Source organism: Podarcis vaucheri, assembly GCF_965113315.1.
Source record: "Podarcis vaucheri genome assembly, chromosome: 11".
Classification (NCBI taxonomy): domain Eukaryota; kingdom Metazoa; phylum Chordata; class Lepidosauria; order Squamata; family Lacertidae; genus Podarcis; species Podarcis vaucheri.
The window spans coordinates 59438140-59457743 of record NC_138749.1 but is presented as its reverse complement, the minus strand read 5'-3'; the positions used below and the strand labels follow the sequence as shown (position 1 = coordinate 59457743).

Here is a 19604-nt window from a genome sequence, read left to right as displayed (position 1 = left end):
TCTAGCTACCTAGCCTGATAGAGTTGGAAATACCATTCACCTCCTAATTGCTTCAAGGACCTGACACATTAACAGTGGAAGTAGTGATATCGCTGTGTAAGCTAATAGAATCGTGTTACTGTAGGAAGGCATGAATTTGACACCGTGTACTAATTTTCACTGCTGTCAATAGCAGTACATTGTCCTTGGGGCCAGAGTTAAATGAAATGTCCCTGTTCCTCTCAAATGTGTTTTTTTTAATGGACAGTTTCTGGCTGTTGGAAGTTTGTTGTTGCATTAACTAATCAGCGAGAATATTTATTTCAAAGATTTTCCCCAGTCCGTTTCTGTGACAAACCCTGTCTTAAGTTCCACAGCAAACCTGTAACATTGTAAAAAGTGTTATTATATTTTACAAGAAGGATGGAGGATTTGTGGTCTGCCAGATGTTGCTGGACCACACTTCCATCATCTATGTTAGCTGGAGTTGATGGGAGTTGGGAGTCCATCTTGAGGGCCACCCTTGCTCCAAATGAAGGCACCAGCCACTAATTGTTGTTGTTGTTGTTCTTATTTTATTTATATGCCACCCATCCGACTGGGTTGCTCTGAGTGGCTCCCAACACAAAATAGTAAAAACATGAAACATCCCTAGGTGTTGCCATCATCACAATGGACCACATTGCTCTATAGGCAGCTGCAGATTGCCTCTTAGACAAGAACATCCAGGAGGAGTTCTTAAAATATCAGGCAACTTGCTAAGCTCGAATGACTCAAATACTCTGGCTTAACTGGGCTGCAGAGTGTTCATTGCAGCGTATCTTTGATGAATGTTGCTGGTGGGACACGCCCCTTTCCCATCCAAGTAGCCTTATTTCGCCGTTGTTGGTTTGTGCAGATGTAAAAATGATATCCAATACAGACCAGTTGTACTAAACAGTTACATTTAGAAAGCAGTTTCCCAAAGCTGAACAAAAAGGTGCTCGGTTAGGAATAGCATGCATTTTTTAGGAAGAAATTGGGGGGGGGGAGAGAGACTTTCACTTCATTCCACAAAGAGGTGAAGTTCAAAGTAGAGAATTGGAATTCATTAATGATTCAGAATGGTTGGTTTCCAATTCCATCCCTTTAGCCACGAGGCAAATCATGGTCGATATTTCTCTGTCAAGGTCACCACTATTGTGCCCCGCTCCCCAATTCATATGCACATTGTCACCTTTTCTTTTCTTTCCCAAAAGACCTCCCGCCCCCACTGTATCCTGTCAGACATTTAGGAAGCCTTATCTAGCCATTCTTCCTTCATGAGGAAAAAGGCAGCGTTGGGAAACGCTGTCATTTGAGGCCAGGAAAGCAGTCCTGAACTGGATGAGACAGGACCTCTTCTCATCCTGTCTTATTTTGCAGTTGATAGGTTCCAGAAGGACCTGGCATTTTGTTTTTAAGCCTATAAAAAAGAAAGCAAGTGAGGAAGAGAGAGTAGAATAATAATATATAGTAATAATAATTTATTATTTATACCCCGCCCATCTGGCTGGGTTTCCCCAGCCACTCTGGGCGGCTCCGAATAGAATATTAAAAACACAATAAATACACCAAACATTAAAAACTCCCCTAAACAGGGACAATCCTCACCTGCCTTCTCTCCTGCCCGACTTCCATGGAGGGAATTCTTCATCCTTGGTTTAGCCTTGACCAGATGAAATTGAGTATGAAAGAAATAATGTCACCTCAGACCAACCTTTACCTGTAACAGACCATGCACATATATTATCTCCAGCAGCAGCTTGCATCTCTCTCCCATCAAGGCTCTGTAGCTGCCAGAAAAAGTCACTGCCAGTATGGCCTTCTGGTGGGTGTGGGCCCTTTCCCAGGCCCTTTGCTGTTCTTAAGAAAAAGCAGGGAAGCGTGAGTTGTTTTAGATTTTTACATGAGCCAATCAGTTTCTGATCAAGTGCAGGTTTCATACAGAGACTCTTGATACTTTCCTTCCTGGATTGTGGGACCACCTAGCCACAGTCATTCTTAGCAAAGCATGTCCTCACTGTGCTGGGCCCAGGGGTAGCCCAAGCCACGCGGTCCAGGTCCAATCCCGAATCCAAGGGCTCCGCGAGGAGTCAGTCCGACAGGGCCAAGGCAGGACACAAGGCAGGAAACCAGGCAAGGTCAAGCACAGGATATCAGGCAGGTTCTGGCAAACAGCAATGTTGCTCCCTGGGGCAGGATCCGACAGCCTTTTATCTTTGTCGGGGTAACAGCTGGTCCTGATCCCCCGGTGACTCATCTCCCTGTCTCGCCCAAAGGCGAGCACTCCTCCTGCGAGTACTCAGGTCTCTCCTTCTCTTAGACCAGGGGTCTGCAACCCGTGGCTCCGGAGCCGCATGTGGCTCTTTTACACCTTTGCCGCGGCTCCGGGGCGGATACTAGCGAGGGGAGGAAGCGCATTGTGCGCCCTGACACTCCCCACTGTGGTGGGCACCGCACTGGCTGTGACGTCACATGGGGGCAGTGCGTGCGTTAGTCACGCACCCTCCCGACGTCACCTTCCCGCCCACTGTCAGATCGGAGGGCAGCGGCGTGCATGTTTGCGGCTCCCAGTTTTTCCCCCCTTCGGAAACGGGTCCAAGTGGCTCTTTTTGTCTTAAAGGTTGCAGACCCCTGTCTTAGACCTAAGCCTCTGCAGCTCAGGAGATGTCGGTGGGTTACTAGACCCAGAGGCCGTCACAGCCTCTCCTGACCCAACTGGTAGTGGAGCAGCTGTAAATAATGGCCCAGCTAAAGGCAACAAAGTAATCCCCGCATCTGGAGCCAGGGCAGGCTCAGGCCCCTGACTCGGCCCAGCTGGTGCTTGTTGCAGGGGAACCTGTGCAGACTGGGGCTCTTCAGAATCAGGCCCCAGACTTGGTTCAAACACTGCCTGATGCAAAATATCTGGTGCAGACTGAGATTCCTCTGGCTCCGAGTCCAAGCCCTAGTCCCAGACCATCTCACTCACATCCCCATCCAGAACAGACACTGCAGAGTCTGTTGTTTCAGGTATAAGGATCAGTAGCAGCAATTCTATGCTTTGCCCTTCCGTCACTCTTGAACTTTGAGGCTCTTCACCAAGATCTTGGAAGGTCCAGCAGCTTTTCCACAAATATCCACTCCTCAACAACCTGCATGCTTGTTTCTTTCTTCGTTCCTAGGTCCTGTTTCTTAAACATTTGGAAATAACAAGTTCTGCCTTGTAGAGGCGTAGTTTTGTCATCTGCAAGGATGACAAAATCAGTCACTCCTTTTGTAATTGGTTCTCAGTGTGTCCATAGAATAAGTCTTTCTGTATCCCAGCAGCATGAACTTGGTGAGTGTACTTGTGACGCTCCTCTAACATGATGTTGTGACCTGTCTTCAGTCTTCGTCCAAGCTTCTGGAAATGAATATTTCATACTTCAACTTGGGCAAGATTCTACTTCAAATTCAGATTATTGAGACTGAACCAATATATGCCTGCTTCCAAAATAAGTGTAGTGCCTCTCTGGTGAATAAATACTCTCCCTGGGGAGGCTTGCCTGGCACCTTCATTACAGTGGTGCCCCGCAAGACGAATGCCTCGCAAGACGGAAAACCCGCTAGGCGAAAGGGTTTTCCGTTTTTGAGCTGCTTCGGAAGACGAATTTCCCTATGGGCTTGCTTTGCAAGACGAAAACGTCTTGCGAGTGTTCCGATTTTCCCCCGCTTCCCCGTTTTTCTAAGCCGCTAAGCCGCGAATAGCCTTTTAGCCGCTAAGCCGCTAAGCCTTTAATAGCCACTAATCCGCTAAACCGCTAATAGTGCTAATCCGCTAATCCGCCAATAGGGTTGCTTCGCAAGACGAAAAAACCGCTAGATGAAGAGACTCGCGGAACGGATTATTTTCGTCTTGCGAGGCACCACTGTATCTATATTTAGGCATCAGGCAAAAACATTTCTCTTTTCCCAGGCCTTTGGCTAATTTAACAATCTATGGCCTTTTAAACTGGGGGGGGGGATATTGTTTTTGTTTATTACCATGGTATGTAGGTAACAAACAAAAAAGAAGGAAAAGAACATAAGTTCCATTGATTAATAATGATCCGTCTGGCACTAATATACTTTGCACACCTCGTCAGGGGCCACTGTGTCCTAGTCAACATGGCTGCAAATGTGCAGTGGAGCCAAAATGCATGTGGTTTTTGGAACTTGTGAGCCTAATTCATGCACCTCGAATCTCTTCCTTCACATTTCTCTGCTTTAACACAACCTGGGCTGTACTGACTTGGAGAATAAGTGAGCTACCTCCAAGCTCATAGTTATTCCACAGAAGTGATCTACATCCTCTTTGCATCTATGTCCTTTTGACTAAAAAGTATGTGGCACCACCTGGATGTTTTTGTAGCTTGATGCCAGTGGTATGGTAAAAAGAACTCAATCTAGGCTTAGGTTGTGGTCAGTGCTTTTTTCAGGGGGTACTCAAGGTACCTGACCTCTTTTTGTTGTTGTGAAAAAGTGTGGCACTTGGTGTAACAACTTCATGGTGAATTCTGGCACCCATTTTTCTAGGGGTGGAAAGCACTGGTTGTGGTGGATTTGGTTCCCTCCAAAATAGCCTTTAGTCAGGGTTGAAACAAAGAACTCTACAGAAGCAGTATCAGCCCTTGCCAGTACCCTGGAAAACTTATTGTCATCTTGCATAGTTTGTCAGATTATTTTGTGAGCCCCCCTCCAGTTCACAGGGTACCCAACCTCTTAAAGCCTTTGGACCCACTACATTCAAGATACTGATTTTGAAGACTGACTGGTGGTGGTCACCTCAGTATCAGAGTTTGGGATTCTGCCTTTAGGGAAAGAACTGTGTCGTTACCTGCTGGGAAATGTAATCTTTAGGCCCATTAAATATTTTATTCTTAAGATTGACCTGGCCTTTTCTGCAGGGTGGAAGATTTGTTCTTCTTTTCTTCTGCCAACTGCCTGCTACTCCTTGGGGGAAATTCTTGATGTATACAGAGCTCTCATGTGTTATGTAAACAGGATGAAGCTCATTTGACAACACAGACCCTATTCTTACTTTGGAAGAAGTTATCTTTGGCAGGACAGTATCTATGACCTTCCTGGTGCACTGGCTTCGGGAAAGTATAGGTCTGCCCTCTACTTCTTGCAATTTGCAGCTGTTTGAAGGCATGCTTGCTTATTCCACAGGGAGTGCTGCAGCCTTGGCTTCTTGGGCCACTTTTGAGCTCTTCACCGGGTATTATCCTTTGCCATGATAAGAAGCAGGATCAAGGGGCTGTCCACCGGGGACATACTACTTTTTAATGTCCTAGCATTAGCTGCATCCTTCCCTTGAGGGAAAAGAGAGAAAACTAGGATTTGTCTGCAAATTAGTGTTATTCTCAAGTAAACATTGTGATGCTCTGATCTGATGGAACATAGCAAGTTGTCTTATACCAAGTCAGACCACTGGTCCACTTAGCTTGGAGTCATTTACAATGTCACAAAGATAAAAGAAAGATGAACTAGAGAGAGAGAGACCAGAGGTTTAGAAAACAAGAGTGCTAAAGTTGGGAGTGCAAGATAGTTGGAGGAAGCTTCACCACACCCAAAGCTGTGGGCTGCAAATGTACTAGTTGAAAAATCTGAAAGTGATGACTCTTTAGCCAGTTAAACCCTGACTTGCTAACCTAAACCCTGACTTGCATTCCCTTGACCTAATAATGGGGCATTGCTTTAGTGGGAGAATGGGATATTTCCACCTCTGATATCAGTCTCCATACATGATTCTTATTAAATACTAGTACAGTTGCATCTTTCTAGTCCACCTCTTTTTAATTTACTGGCTCCCGTTAGAATAATTGTCACAAAATGAATGCATGTAACTAAATTTTGATTCACACTTTTTTTGGGGGGGGGAATTGGGAATGGAACCAGTGGAGAGAGGGGAATCCTTGTCCCTTCTTCCACCTTCCACTTTCTCTTTGCAGATTCTCATAGATTGTCTCACTCCATGAGATTATAAATTGAAGGAGGATAAGGCTATGTTCTCCTTTCACTGTCAGAGACAGTAAGCCTCTGAACACCAGTTGCTCAGAGCCTGCTTTCAGGCTTCACTGAGAAGTTGCACAGAAAGGGGAAATAGAAAGAACTTGGAGTTTGACTTTAAGGATGATCAATACCTTGGCTATTTAAATCATGTAGGTACTGCCTTCATCCTATGAGCTTGCAAATTACATTTATTTTGCAGGTGTAAACCAGTTGAATAATTCAGATGCCTTCCAGTAAAAACAGACAAATAAATGTGGACTGTTTATATGGAAGTAAGAAAGTATTCAGTATGTGAGATGTCCAAAAACAAAAGAGGAATAGACATGTCTGTGTAACTAGGTATCTTAATTTAACATTTGTTTTAGAAACTAGGGCACTAGATAGGGTGAATTTTTCATGTTAGGCTTACAAATCTGAGAAGAATATAGGAGGCATTTGAAGATGCATCAGATATTTAGACAAGGTAAAAACATAAGCAATGGAAAGGGGAAGGAACCTATCTATGGTGATTGAATATGTTATATAATACTGGCATTAGAAATATTTTAGAATTGACTGCTAGCATTTGGCTTTATCATATATCAAGGGCACAAGTAATCAATAGCTGTTAAATATAGCAGATCCAAATTTGTAGTGGCTCATAAGACTACATCAGTCAGGGACCGTATGCTGTTCAGTTTTATCAATCCCTGTGACATTATACTTACAGTTTAAGCAGGTTTCATGTATGTAATACTGATTTAATGTTGTTCATAAAAAGCCACTAATAGAAAAATCCATTTCTATTGCCTTCTCTCCCTGTGTTTCTTGGGATACACTAAATGAATGGCCATGGAAACACAATGTATTTCTGAATAGCCATTGGAAAGCATTAAATCAAAGGTGGTTGCTTGTTCATCCAGAGGTTTTTAAGGCCTGCCCTGCTGTACCCAACATCTACCCTCATATGCATAAAAATTGAGTTGTCAAATGGCCATAAGAATGCATTAGGACAGCTTAGCTCTGTTGAATCAGCTACAGGCATTGCTGCCTTCTATGTCAATGAAGTGTGTTACCAAATGGCCGTAGGAATCTGTTGAGATGGGGAACTGAACTATGACCTGTATGAATCACCAGGAGCCCAACTAATACATTTAGGCTATCCCACCCTGCACCCTGCAGAGGAATATACAGTACTTCTAGGATTTTGCCTAACAATATTCCAGTGTCTTCGTAGCCAATTAGAAAGTGTATAGGTTGTAGCTTTCCAGAACCTAGAGTCTAAGAGTATGTGTGCGACTGCACAGCTGAAGAAATAATTTAACTTTAATTAGCAAGGCAGTGGGATAGACTTGAAAACCTGGGATAGTGAGATAACAGAGGTGCATCTGCTATTAGTGAGAGAGAAAACTACATTCTCATGAGCTGATTTACCCAGAAAGCTGAGCAAATGGAGCCATCTTTTTAGAAAAGGCTTAAACATAAAAAACAGTTTTCTTGCCAGGCCCCTCTCTACTCCCCACCAGCCATACTTCAACTACAGTAGCATATAGAAAAGGGCCTCTCGGGTAGATCTTCGGCAGCAAACAGGCTGGTAAGGGAGAAGGTGGTAATTTAGGCAAATAGTCTCATAATAAAGCCTGCTTTTCATAAACGACCATGGGAATGCCCTGGCACACGTTGTCAGTCCTAAGACATTTGTAGGCTTTAATGCCTCCCATGTCAGTCAGCCGAATTTTGAATGGCCGTTCCATCCAGCATTTTGGATTCTCCTCAATTGCTTCCTCTGACTCAAACCTGTCACAGCCATCCTCATTTGCATAAAAATCAACAGAGTTTCCAGATGGCCACAGAAATGAATTGCAGTGGGCTGGGATTCCACTCCTTGCCTTGTCAGCCTCCAAATAATGCTATACAAAAGGCTTGTCAACCTGAATGGCTATTAAAATGCAGAGGGTTGGATGGAGAAGGTAATGCTTGATCAGTGCTATATAAATGCATTGCTCGTGGTTAGGGATAGGTAATCTATCAATTTCAGTTTCCCATTTTTCCAATTTTAAGTTCAGTTCTCCACATTTCTACAGCAGTTTGCAACTTTTGTTTTAAAAATCCTCATAAAAATTCATCAGCATGTTTGTGTGAATTTCTCCTAACATACACGTATTTGCATGCAATTTTGTCTAATACACACACATTTGAAAAACAAATTCCGTTAATATAGTGCATTTTGAATGTTATTTTCTTCATTAGTTACATTTTTATGGACACTTTACCTCAGTTTATGCATTTTTGTACGCATTACTTGGTGGAGAACTGCACTGTGAAATTCAGAGAAGTGTGGTTTTGAGTGAATTTTGTATTTCAGTTTACATGTTGTTTCAGAAAGTTTAAATTAGGTCAATTCACCTTCAGATGAGAACTGAATTGAATTTCTCCCCACAGTGCGCATTAACTAACCACTAGTTTGCATCAGGAGTTAACAGTTGTTGCTGAAGTTCCCACTGCAAAATATTATGTGGCCAGCCTGTCTCTAATTTCATTCTTCATTTATGTAGGATGGTACACACTGCAGCTCTGTGATAGTGGCATGATTAATACAGAGTTTACAGTATACACAGAAACACATTTTGTTGCACTAAATTGAAATTAAGATTTGGCCAATAAGAAGCTGCCATATCCCAAGTCAGACCATCTACCTCAGTAATGTTTACACTCAACTGACACCATCACACCTGGGTTAAAAGTTTTCCCAGCCTACCTAGAGATGCCAGGAACCGAATCTGGAACCTTCTGCATGCAAACTGTTCCCCAACTGTGGCTGACATCTATGAGCTATCAGCTCACATGTTACATTGACCCTAATAATGCAGATATACAGACTGTGCCCACATGTACAAAAACATGCCCTTACTTGCTGCCTGAATGCCATGAAAGATGCCATGTCATTTAAGGTTAAGAGAACTGGAATCACTGGACTCAAAGCTGTTGTATAAAGTAGGGCAGGTTTCAATCTGTTCTGAGCAAAGTCTTGGTTTCCCCTGATCTGATTCCAAGTTTAGTCACAATTATGCATCCCACCCAGTCTCCTCAGCTGTTTATAGATAAGAATACGTGCTCACAGAGTACTTTTCCTGTCCATGCATACCCACCCAGTCAGTTCCTACTCCTCCCTCCATAACAAAAGAAAAAACGACACAGTCTTTTACTACTTCTGCACAAACTAGTTTAACTTTAGCACACTGCCTTTAATTTCAGAAGGAACTGGTACTGGTTTCCTCTACTATCTTCCTCTCGATGAGTAGCTGGAAGTTACTCCATTTACCCCGCTGCAACCCCCCCCCCCTTGCAGAAAGCAGTTAAGACAAGAGGGATGTTCCAGCCATGAATTTTTGCCCTGACTTACTGACCTACTTCTGAGTCCTCTGGAGTAGAAGCTGACAAATGCTGGATCTAAATAGAAATTCTAAAACATTCATTTAGAATGAAACACACAAACTCACTTCCCATCTAAACAGGACTGAAATTGATGTGTGCAAACATAGACCTGGATACAAAGAACTGCATGGTCAATTCTCTGTGCCAGAGGGATCTTTGAATTTGTGCTTCTCAAAGAACAGCTCTTTTTTGAAGCAGAGAGCAGTTTAAAAACTGGTTTCTGATTTGGTGTGGGACTAAAAAATCATTGTGGGTATGCCCTAAGCCCTTTTGTGCACCTGAAATGGCTTTTTGGATCCAGGCCACAATTAGCAACAAGGCAATCAGGGTGGTTGGGGGGGGGGAACCAGACAGGTTATTTGCATTTTTATGGCATGCACATACAAACACTTACATTTTTTAAAAAATAATAATCAGTCAGTTAATTCAGAATTACAACTATCTGCTAAAATTTAGTAATCTCAGCCCTGTCTTTTCCTGCCCTTCAATCAGGTCTAAACTAGATGTAACATTAACTGCATCAATGCAATTAAACTGCAAGTTTCTTGTTATGTAAATATCGGCAAAGGGGAAGCCTTGGCAGCTTTGGAAATTGAGTGGGGAAGGGAAATATAGCTATTTATTTCCCTGTCACACCCTCTACAAAAGCCACCTGCTAAAACTCTTTGCCTCATCTCAAATGACCCTGAGCTTCCTCAGTCTTACCCTCAGTTGCTTTTTTACATAACAAAAAGCATGTCGGTTAATTGCATCTTTTCTAGCTTTATGTGTGCCAGAGAAGTGGCTGTTCATGACATAGAAGAATATGCAGAGATCTCATTCAGTTCCTTTGTAGTAAATAAACACCCTCTGGAGGGAGGTTCTTATGAATAAATAGTTTAGGTGCAGACTGTTAAACTGGAGTGAGTGGTGCTGGTGTGAGCAATGGAATGTGTTAAATGACCTTAAGTTATGTTGAGCTTGATCAACACCCTTTTCTGTTGCATTAATGCCAGTGCATCTCGTTGCAGTTGAATTTAAACAAGTTGGTCTGGTAGACCACATGTGGCTGTCATTGCAAGACTGCGATAATGAAGGTGAGACCATTAGTTGTATAGACTCATAGCTCATGGACCAGAGATAAAGACTAAAATCCATTTTTCTTATTAAAAATGGATATACTATGAAATGATTCCATCATAGTAGTAGTCTTAGCGCAAAACATTCTTACCATTATTGTGTTGTGTGGTCCCATATATTTCATTGGTCATTTTAGTTTCACATCCATCCATCCTAAGCAATTGGAGGATAAGGAGGAATATTACCTTTCTCCAATTTGAGAAATGAAGAAGTTCAGCAGAACATATTGTTATATCTGGTGACTCCAGCCCAGAGTTTTATGGACGCTCTGATATGTGCCACAGCACTGGCACAGATTTCCCACAGCACTTAAAATTAAATAACAAAACTCCAGGGATGTGTATGTTAAGTCGCCTTCTCCCTTTAAGCCTCTGAAGAAATATTCTCTAATCATACCTTTGTTTGGCCAAAAGTTTGAAGATTTCTTAGGACTCTTTGAGTCTCATTCCAAAGACCCATTGAACCATTCACAAAACTGCTTCAGTACTTTGCAAATTGACTGGTGACATCAACATGTATTTATATGTCCATTCTAATTATAGGTCACTTACTATGCACAGTTTACAATATGATAAATCCTAATACATAATCAAAATGCATAGATGTACAATAAGCATGCGGGTGCTTATTGGGACGCGGGTGGCGCTGTGGGTAAAACCTCAGCGCCTAGGACTTGCCGATCGTATGGTCAGCGGTTTGAATCCCCGCGGCGGGGTGAGCTCCCGTCGTTCGGTCCCAGCTCCTGCCCACCTAGCAGTTCGAAAGCACCCTTAAGTGCAAGTAGATAAATAGGTACCGCTTTATAGCGGGAAGGTAAACGGCGTTCCGTGTGCTGCGCTGGCTCGCCAGAGCAGCTTTGTCACGCTGGCCACGTGACCCGGAAGTGTCTCCGGACAGCACTGGCCCCCGGCCTCTTAAGCGAGATGGGCGCGCAACCCCAGAGTCGGACACGACTGGCCCGTACGGGCAGGGGTACCTTTACCTTTTACAATAAGCACATAGCTTATAAGCCCCTTACGTCAGGGCTGTCGTTCAGTAGTAGATAATCTGATGTGCATGCAAAAGGTCCCAGATTCTATGGTCATAAGGTCTCAACATCTACAGTGACCGTAGAGCCACTGTCAGTCAGCATAGACATTACGGAACTAGATGGACCACTGGTCTGATTCAGTATAAGGAGGACTGACTCATGAGACCATTTCAGTATGTGAAAGCTGTGAGGGAAAGCAGCTCTGCTCCTTTCCTTTCTGGGTATGGAAATTTTCTTGGAATCTTTTTAATGCGATTAAAAAGAGGGAAAGGGTCATAGATGAGGGGTGGCAGAGTATATATACTTTGCATTCAAAATACCTCAGCTTTAATCTCTAATGTCTCCAGTTAGGAAGTTTGTGGGTTCCAAACGATGGGAAAGACATTGGCATGAGACCCAGGAGAACCTTTGCCTCATAGAGTAAACAATACTGGGCTGGATGGGCAAATACTTATTTAACATATTTTTAGACTGCCTTTTAGGGCCATACTCTCATAAAGCAGCTTCCATCATGCATAAAATACAATTCAAATAGTGTTTCCTGGTATTATGTCAGCTTTCTATGTTTCTAATGGCAGACTACTGGCAGACTGGACTGGTTTGTTGTTGTTTTAAAAAAAGCTAGCAAACTTAGTTATATGAGGAGTTCTGAGCTGAAATCTAGTCATGCTGGTGACAGAAATGCAAATGTCACTAATAAGAGTGCCCTGGTTTAATAATAATAATAATAATAATAATAATAATAATAATAATAATAATAATTTATTCGTATCCTGCCCTCCCCGGCCAAAGCCGGGCTCAGAGTGGCTAACAACAGGTAAAAATAGCACAGTGTACATAAAATTGCACAGTCAGTTAATTAAAATACATTCTAAAATCAATTCAGAATCAAATTAATGGCAACCGTTGGGTTAGAGTTCTATGAAGATTCTAGAAGGAGAGAGGGGGTCAGACTGTGCCTTGGCCAAAGGCCTGGTGGAACAGCTCCATCTTGCAGACCCTGCGGAAAGATGTCGAGTTCCACAGGGCCCTAGTCTCTAATATTTAGCTTTTTAGTGGTATTCCTGGTAGACCTTGTAGTAAGTCACCCATAGCCTACTGTCCAACGTAGCTCAACTCTCTAATTAATTTTATGTTAATTAATTTGGTAATACAGTGGTGCCTCGCAAGACGAAAATAATCCATTCTGCGAGTCTCTTCGTCTAGCGGTTTTTTCGTCTTGCGAAGCAACCCTATTAGCGGCTTAGCGGATTAGCGCTATTAGCGGTTTAGTGGCTATTAAAGGCTTAGCGGCTAAAAGGCTATTAGCGGCTTAGCGGCTTAGAAAAGGGGGGGGGGAAAGCGGAAAAAAATCGCAAGACTAGCAAGACAGCAAGCCCATAGGGAAATTCGTCTTGCGAAGCACATCGAAAAACGTAAAACCCTTTCGTCTAGCGAGTTTTTCGTCTTGCGAGGCACTCGTCTTGCGGGGCACCACTGTATTTAATTACCATTCCATTCTTGTCGAACACATGGGCTGAATTTCCAGAAAAGTCTTCTTAAGTTTAACTTGGATCTAGTTAAACTTGGAAATATACCAAGGGTTTGTTTTGTTTTTCAATTCCTTAAGCATATATAGCCTCAGATCCAGCAGAGTTAAGCATGCTGAATCCCATTGAAACCTTGGCTAATTCTGTGTAGGATTTAGGCGTCTGTTGGAGACAGCATCCACACATTATATCCTGTTCATTTTCCACCTCTTATCACATCAGTGGTGGTTTTAGCTGAATTCATTCCCCTGTACATTTCCATGGTACGTAATTGTCTAAAATGACACTGTGTCGATTTCTTTACAAAATGCATGTTGCAGGTTCATATTTATTTATTTAACTATCACCTTCCAAACACAAGTTTCAAGGTACAAAATACCATTAAAACAGCTTTAAAAAGTGTTAAAAACAGCACAGAAAATAACAGTTTATGAATTTAAAAACAGTGCAAAGTAGGCACTCAGGCAGAGCCGAGACCTTTCCATCCAGCTGGGAAAGTCTGTCGGAGCAAAAACATCTCCAAATGTTTCCAGAAAGTGCAGAGGGTGGGTTCCTGTTGTATCTCGACAGGAATGTTGTCCTACAAAACAGGTTCTTGTAGAATCGATGTAGTAGGTGCAGAGGTTTACATATAATGAGAATAAACTTCTAGGTTCACTATTAATAGCAAAAATACCATTTTTTTAAGCACACTGCAAAGTTTTCTGACAACTTCAATACAATATAATTTTAACTGAATTTAATTCAGTCTTGCTATTCATAGAGATCTGTACTCCCCATCTTTTTCAGTATTGGTAGAGGATGGTTTTATGATGCAGCCCATTGCAATTATTTGCAAGGTGAGTGAGATGTAAATTCAAGGCACAAAACCTGCCAGCGTATCGTTTTGAAAGGAAGTTTATTTGAAAGCTGCAGTCTTTTTAATGCCCTTCATTCTCACTAATCAATAAAAAAGCAAGGAACTATATCTTCAACACAAGCAGAATCGTAGAAGGAAGTGCTTATTAGACATTGCACAGGGCAATGTGAGAGTAATGACCCTGCGTTTGAGAAATGCATCGTAAATCCTAGATTAAAATGCTGAATACAATTTATATTTCTCTTTCTGTCTCATGCCAGGAAGATGTATATGCTGTTCAAGGTTTCAGTGGGAGAGAACACCGTCAAGTAGCCTAAAATAGCCTATTACAGGCAAGGCCACTGCAAAAGAGTTGAGGAAATCAGCAATCATTGCCGGCAGGGCATGAGGCTATTAACCCTGCCCATATTTTTGCTGTCAGAAATGCTGAGTCTGTGGGTCATATCTTAACGTTCTACCCCACTAATTCATTTTATATTGAGATGAGTGTTAACACTTTTTCAAAAATTAAAGTGTGTACAATTCCATTTCTCTTTCACACACAGATACACTTTTATTTTATGAACTTGTAGATAGATTATTTAAGCTATTAAACATATGAATGAACACTATCAATAGCAATCACATTAATTATTCCAATTTGTCTCCTTAAATTATAAACTTGGTTTCTGTAGACGCTGAGAATATATGGCTTGGCAGTTAATAAGGAACGTGACTTTTATTAGTTGTACAAGAAACTGCATTTTTAAAAAACAAACAAACCCACACATGTCTCTTACATACTTATTTCAGTGTTGAGGATTGTGGACAAAAATGTTAACAGTAATGATGCCTTACTATAATATTGTGGTGTTATGGTAGGTTGTGTCTATAGCTCTACAATGGTTGTATGTCTGGGGCAGTTCAAGAAAGACTAATAATGGGACTCAAGACTCTTGTGTTCTGCTCATTTCACCCATTGACAGGATATGTGACCTTGTTTGATGATTCACTTAACCTTCCTGTGCATTGATTAATTAATGTGCGAATGGAGTGTAATCATTAGAAATTGTCTAAAGTTACATAGTAAGGGCTCCACACTAGATTCCTACCTGTTATTTGGGTCTGAGCATTTGTTTCAGCTACCATGTAAGAAAACCAGCCAGAATCGCATGCAGATAGGTTAAATGTTTCTTGTTGGATGCTGCATTCATCTTAGGGCAAGATTTATTTCTTACATGTGTAGTCAAAACTGGGAAATTCAATCAGTGTGGTGAGATCCTGTACAAATGTACCTGTGGATGGTTATACTGCAGGTAAAAGGATTCATAACTAAATGTATGGTTTCCTTTGCCATTAGAGAAAGTGGAGTGGACTGTCAGTATTCTACAAATTTGACCTATAAGCCAGAAGCTCTAACGCATATTACTGATTGTCGTGCTCACAGCTGAACATTCTGCATAGGAAGTGGGGAATAGTAACGTACGTGGAGAGCCCACATCATAGAAGATAAGCAGAAGCGTTTGTGCTGCTAATCATGCCTCTTCTATAGCATACACCATACAATCATATTTCTTTAACGTTTTGGACAGGTCTCACTTCCACTGTTATTCACCTTTTTGTCCTCATCTCTATTATATTGTCGGTACATGGAGGCATAATCCATCACACATAGCTATGTGGATGTGTGTGCTGCTCTCATACTCAGCGTTCTCCCCTCTTTCTCCCCTTCCGGCCAGAATCTGGCCCTTTCCACTTCCCATTTCCACTTCACCCCACCAGCCAGTTAACAAAATAAAATGGCAAGAATACAGCAGTTGTCTTCAGTGTTCAACACAGCTGCTGGTAGCTGTGATTACAAAAACCATACAGGTTGTGGGTACGTTTAAGAAAACAGTGTGTCCCACAATTTGAGAAACACTGTCATAAGTTTAAAATAACCTTTTTTTGCAAATGTAGAGAGGTTACCCTTCCTAAGAGGCAGTCATCTGAGAGAGAGATTTGAGCTCCCCCCCCCTCTCTCTCTTTCACACACACACACACACACACGCAGAGAGAGAGAGAGAGAGAGAGAGAGAGATAAAGGAAGCTTAAAAGGCAGACTTCATAGAATTCTGAGACATTTGTGTATTAGCTGTAGCTATAATTTCACATGAAATTTCAGATTAAGAGGCTTTTTCTGAATATTTATCTACTGCTTGGCATTATGATACACGGCATTGTTCTTTTTGCATAGGAAACAGTTTCCAGAAATCCAGGCGGGAACATTCCCTGGCTTTCTGATAAAATAAATAAATAAATAAAAACAAGGCGGCAACATTAGCAAGCATTGCGAAGTAGCAACTGAACAGGATAAATTATTTCATTTCACTTTCTTCTTGGAATCAGAACTGAACAAATTTGATAAGATTTCCTTTTTAGGTAACATTGCAGCAGCATCCTTCCTTCTTCTTTTTTTTTTATATTGCTTCCCTTTAACACTCAGCTATTCTTCATTTCTCTCCTAATAAATCATTCTTCATTTAAATGGGTCACAGATACAAGTCTTGTTACGGATTATGTCTGTATCTTGTTTAAAATAGCTGAGATTGCACAGGGTATCAAATAACACCAATATGCTTGAGATATATGAGGAAACATAGTGGGGGACAGAAACAGAGTTCAATTTTAGTCAGATTTTAAAGCCAGGAGAATTTTCAGACTCTGCGTCTCCAATTAGAATCACAGAGCCGTGGTGATCATTTTAGGCCATTTAGCCATGTAGTGCATGAAATCCAGAGCTGTCCGGGATCAGCTTGAAGACCTCTGGCAGTGAGAGCCCACCACCTTTCTAGATCATTGTTTCCATTGTCAAACTGATCTTACCATTTTGCTTCTCCTAATGTCAAACCAAAATCTACCCTTCCTGTAACGACTTAAGTCCATTAGATCTTTGTGATATGCACATCATACATTTAAAGCATGTTGCTTCCTCTAAAAAAAATACTGAGATTTTTAAGTTCAACCCTTGCAGAGCTGTGTTTTCCAGGACCCTAAGCAAACTACAGTTCCCAGAATTCTTTAGGGAAAGCTATGCATTGAAAATGTACTTTAAATGCCATGTGTTTTAAATGGTGTTGATGTAGCCCTAGTGTAAAGCCTTAGGGTTCTGTAACTGAGAAGAGGAGGGGCGGATTGGCAATAACTCCAAAGTCTATGAAAATAATCCTTTATCTCTTAAAAGTAAACAACAACAACAACAAACTATTCACATAACCAGTCAATGACCCATTATACAAACAAATGCGCAATGCACAAAACAAAGCATTCCAGAAGCACACAACTCAAACCACTGTGGGTTCCTTAGCAATAGAAGATTTATTAACAAATAATGTCAGCTAACTGTTGCTATTTAAGTCTGGCACACGTCCATCTGGCACAGGTCTTTCAGTCTGTCAGAATTCACTTTCTTTCTGTTCACTTTGATTTCTTCCATTTCTTCCTCTGGTTGTGTTGTTCATCTTCTCTCAGATCTCATCTTATTCCTGTCTTTATTTACTTGAGGCCTCACTTCCCATTTGACAATTCTCACCATTTTGTGCTCCTCCCCTTTGTACATCTTGTCTTGTAGAGCCCTTAGGAGCAGGCATGGCACTAACCTTGCCCTCTGGAGTAGCAAAGAACAAGTCTTTGCTCTCTTCTACCATGCCCCACTCAGTCTTCTCTTCTCCAGGCTAAACATATTTAGTCCCATCACCCTTTCCTAACAGCACTTGTTTTTATACCACCGACCATTTTTGTCGCTCTCCTCCAAACCCATTCCAATTAAGGACACACTCATTCTTTGCCTGCCCTTCACATGATGGGGAAAACATGAGGTACCAGGCAATGTTCAGAGCCCTGCAGCAACCCTCCCTCCACTTTGATGAGGAACTATTGATGAGAACTCTTTATAATCACCTGTGAATCCACATGGCTGTATTCTCATATAACCTGCATTTAACCAGTTTGCTAATCAAGATAGTGTGTGTGTGTGTGTGTGTGAGAGAGAGAGAGAGAGAGAGAGATGCTTTTTTGAAATCAGCATAAGCAAGATTACTTCAATGCATGGGGCTATCTCTGAAGACAATTTGGAAACTTCAGCTGGAGCAGAATTTGGCGGCCAGGTTGCTCACTGGGGCAAGATGGTTTGAGCATATTACACCAATCCTATCCCAACTGCACTTGCTGCCAGTTTAGTCTCCAGGCCCAATTTTAAGTGCTGGTTTTGACCTATAAAGCTAAAAAGTCACAACCATAATACCTCAAAGACCACCTCTCCTGATATGAACCAACCCAGGCCCTGCGATTCAGACCCTTCTTAATGTAGCCCCTCAACAAAAGGTCTGGAGGGCAGCAAAAGGAGAACAGACCTTTCCTGCAGTGGCTCCCTGCTTGTGGAATGCTTTCCCTAGGGAGACTCGCCTGGTGCCTTCATTATATATCTTGAGGTGCCAGGGGATAATGTTTCTCTGTGACCAGGCCTTGGCTGATTAAACATTCTTTGGCCTTTTAAATGTGTTTGTGGGAGGAGGGTTAGTGATTTGCTTTTGTTTTATTATGTATTTTGTGTTCTCGTTTTGTATTTTTAAGTTGTGAACCGCCATGTGATCTTTGTATGAAGGGCGGTGTACAGATTTAATAAACAATATAACAATAATCATTGCGGCCGCAGCATCCCCACAATCTGGTAATCATGCAGTGCTAGATAGTAAAATTGACACCCTGGGGAAGATGAGAGCTCTGCTTGTGTGTAACAGCCACTTTGATGGGACAAATGTAAGATCAGTATGGCGGTTGGTGTCAGTAGTGCTCCGAAGCACACACCGTTTGTGCTTTCTTGTGTCCTGCTTTAAGCAGTGTCTTGGATTTTCCAAGTGGTGCTTAGCTGTGATCCTGAAGTACAAATCCTTCTGCTAAAAAAATCACAGTTCATGATTGCCCCACTACTTCAACTCCATTTCAAAATGCTGTGTGCATACCTCCTTTATTAGATATTGGAATGAGCCATGGTTTGCTGGAAGTTGCAGCATGTCTGTGTGTTGTCCCTGGCAAGATGTGAGTAGCTTACTGGGGAGGTAAGAGGGCCACTTAAAAATAAATCACAGTGAAGTGTTAATCACATCAGTGAATGTGGTATTCCTCAGAAGTAGTTGTCATTACAGCAAATATTACCTTATGAAATTAATCTTCTTAATGTCCTAAAGCCTTTCCTTCAAAACAGCTTACGAGAACGCCCCGTTACAGAATCCTGGCAGTTCTAAATTGATTACACTTGCTCTGAGATTATAATTTTGTGTGTGGTTTAGCCAAATCCCTTTTACTCTCTCTATTTTTGTTGGCTTTTCGCTCCACGTTGTAGTGATTGTTTCAGCAAAAAGGAATTTAGGCAAACCTCCTTGGAAACATGAAATAGCTCCTAATAAGCTAGTTTGTTTTTGCACATGTGTCATTACCTACAGTGAAGCAGCAAATAGTACTGTTGCCTCAGGTGTTAAATTAGCAATCAAGTGGAATGCAAATGAAGTAATTGCTGTTTACACCCTTCAAAGCCCTACAGCCTGTATTGATAAACTTTGGAGCAGTTAGAAGTTCCAAAAGTCTCCTTTACGATTGAAGCACATTGGAGAATGTTTCACAG

General features: G+C 41.8%; 1 protein-coding gene across 8 annotated transcripts in view; it reads left to right on the top strand.

Moving 5' to 3' along the window:
* NTRK2 (neurotrophic receptor tyrosine kinase 2) overlaps positions 1-19604 on the top strand; it is a 180191-nt gene that overhangs the window by 77349 nt on the left and 83238 nt on the right. For 6 of the 8 annotated variants that reach the window (XM_082241540.1, XM_082241538.1, XM_082241536.1 and 3 more), the window contains one exon: positions 10440-10505. The exons of the other annotated variants lie outside the window; for them this stretch is intronic. In XM_082241540.1, the coding sequence (XP_082097666.1) occupies positions 10440-10505 (66 nt within the window). The remainder of the gene's footprint in view (positions 1-10439; positions 10506-19604) is intronic. 8 annotated transcript variants of the gene reach the window in all.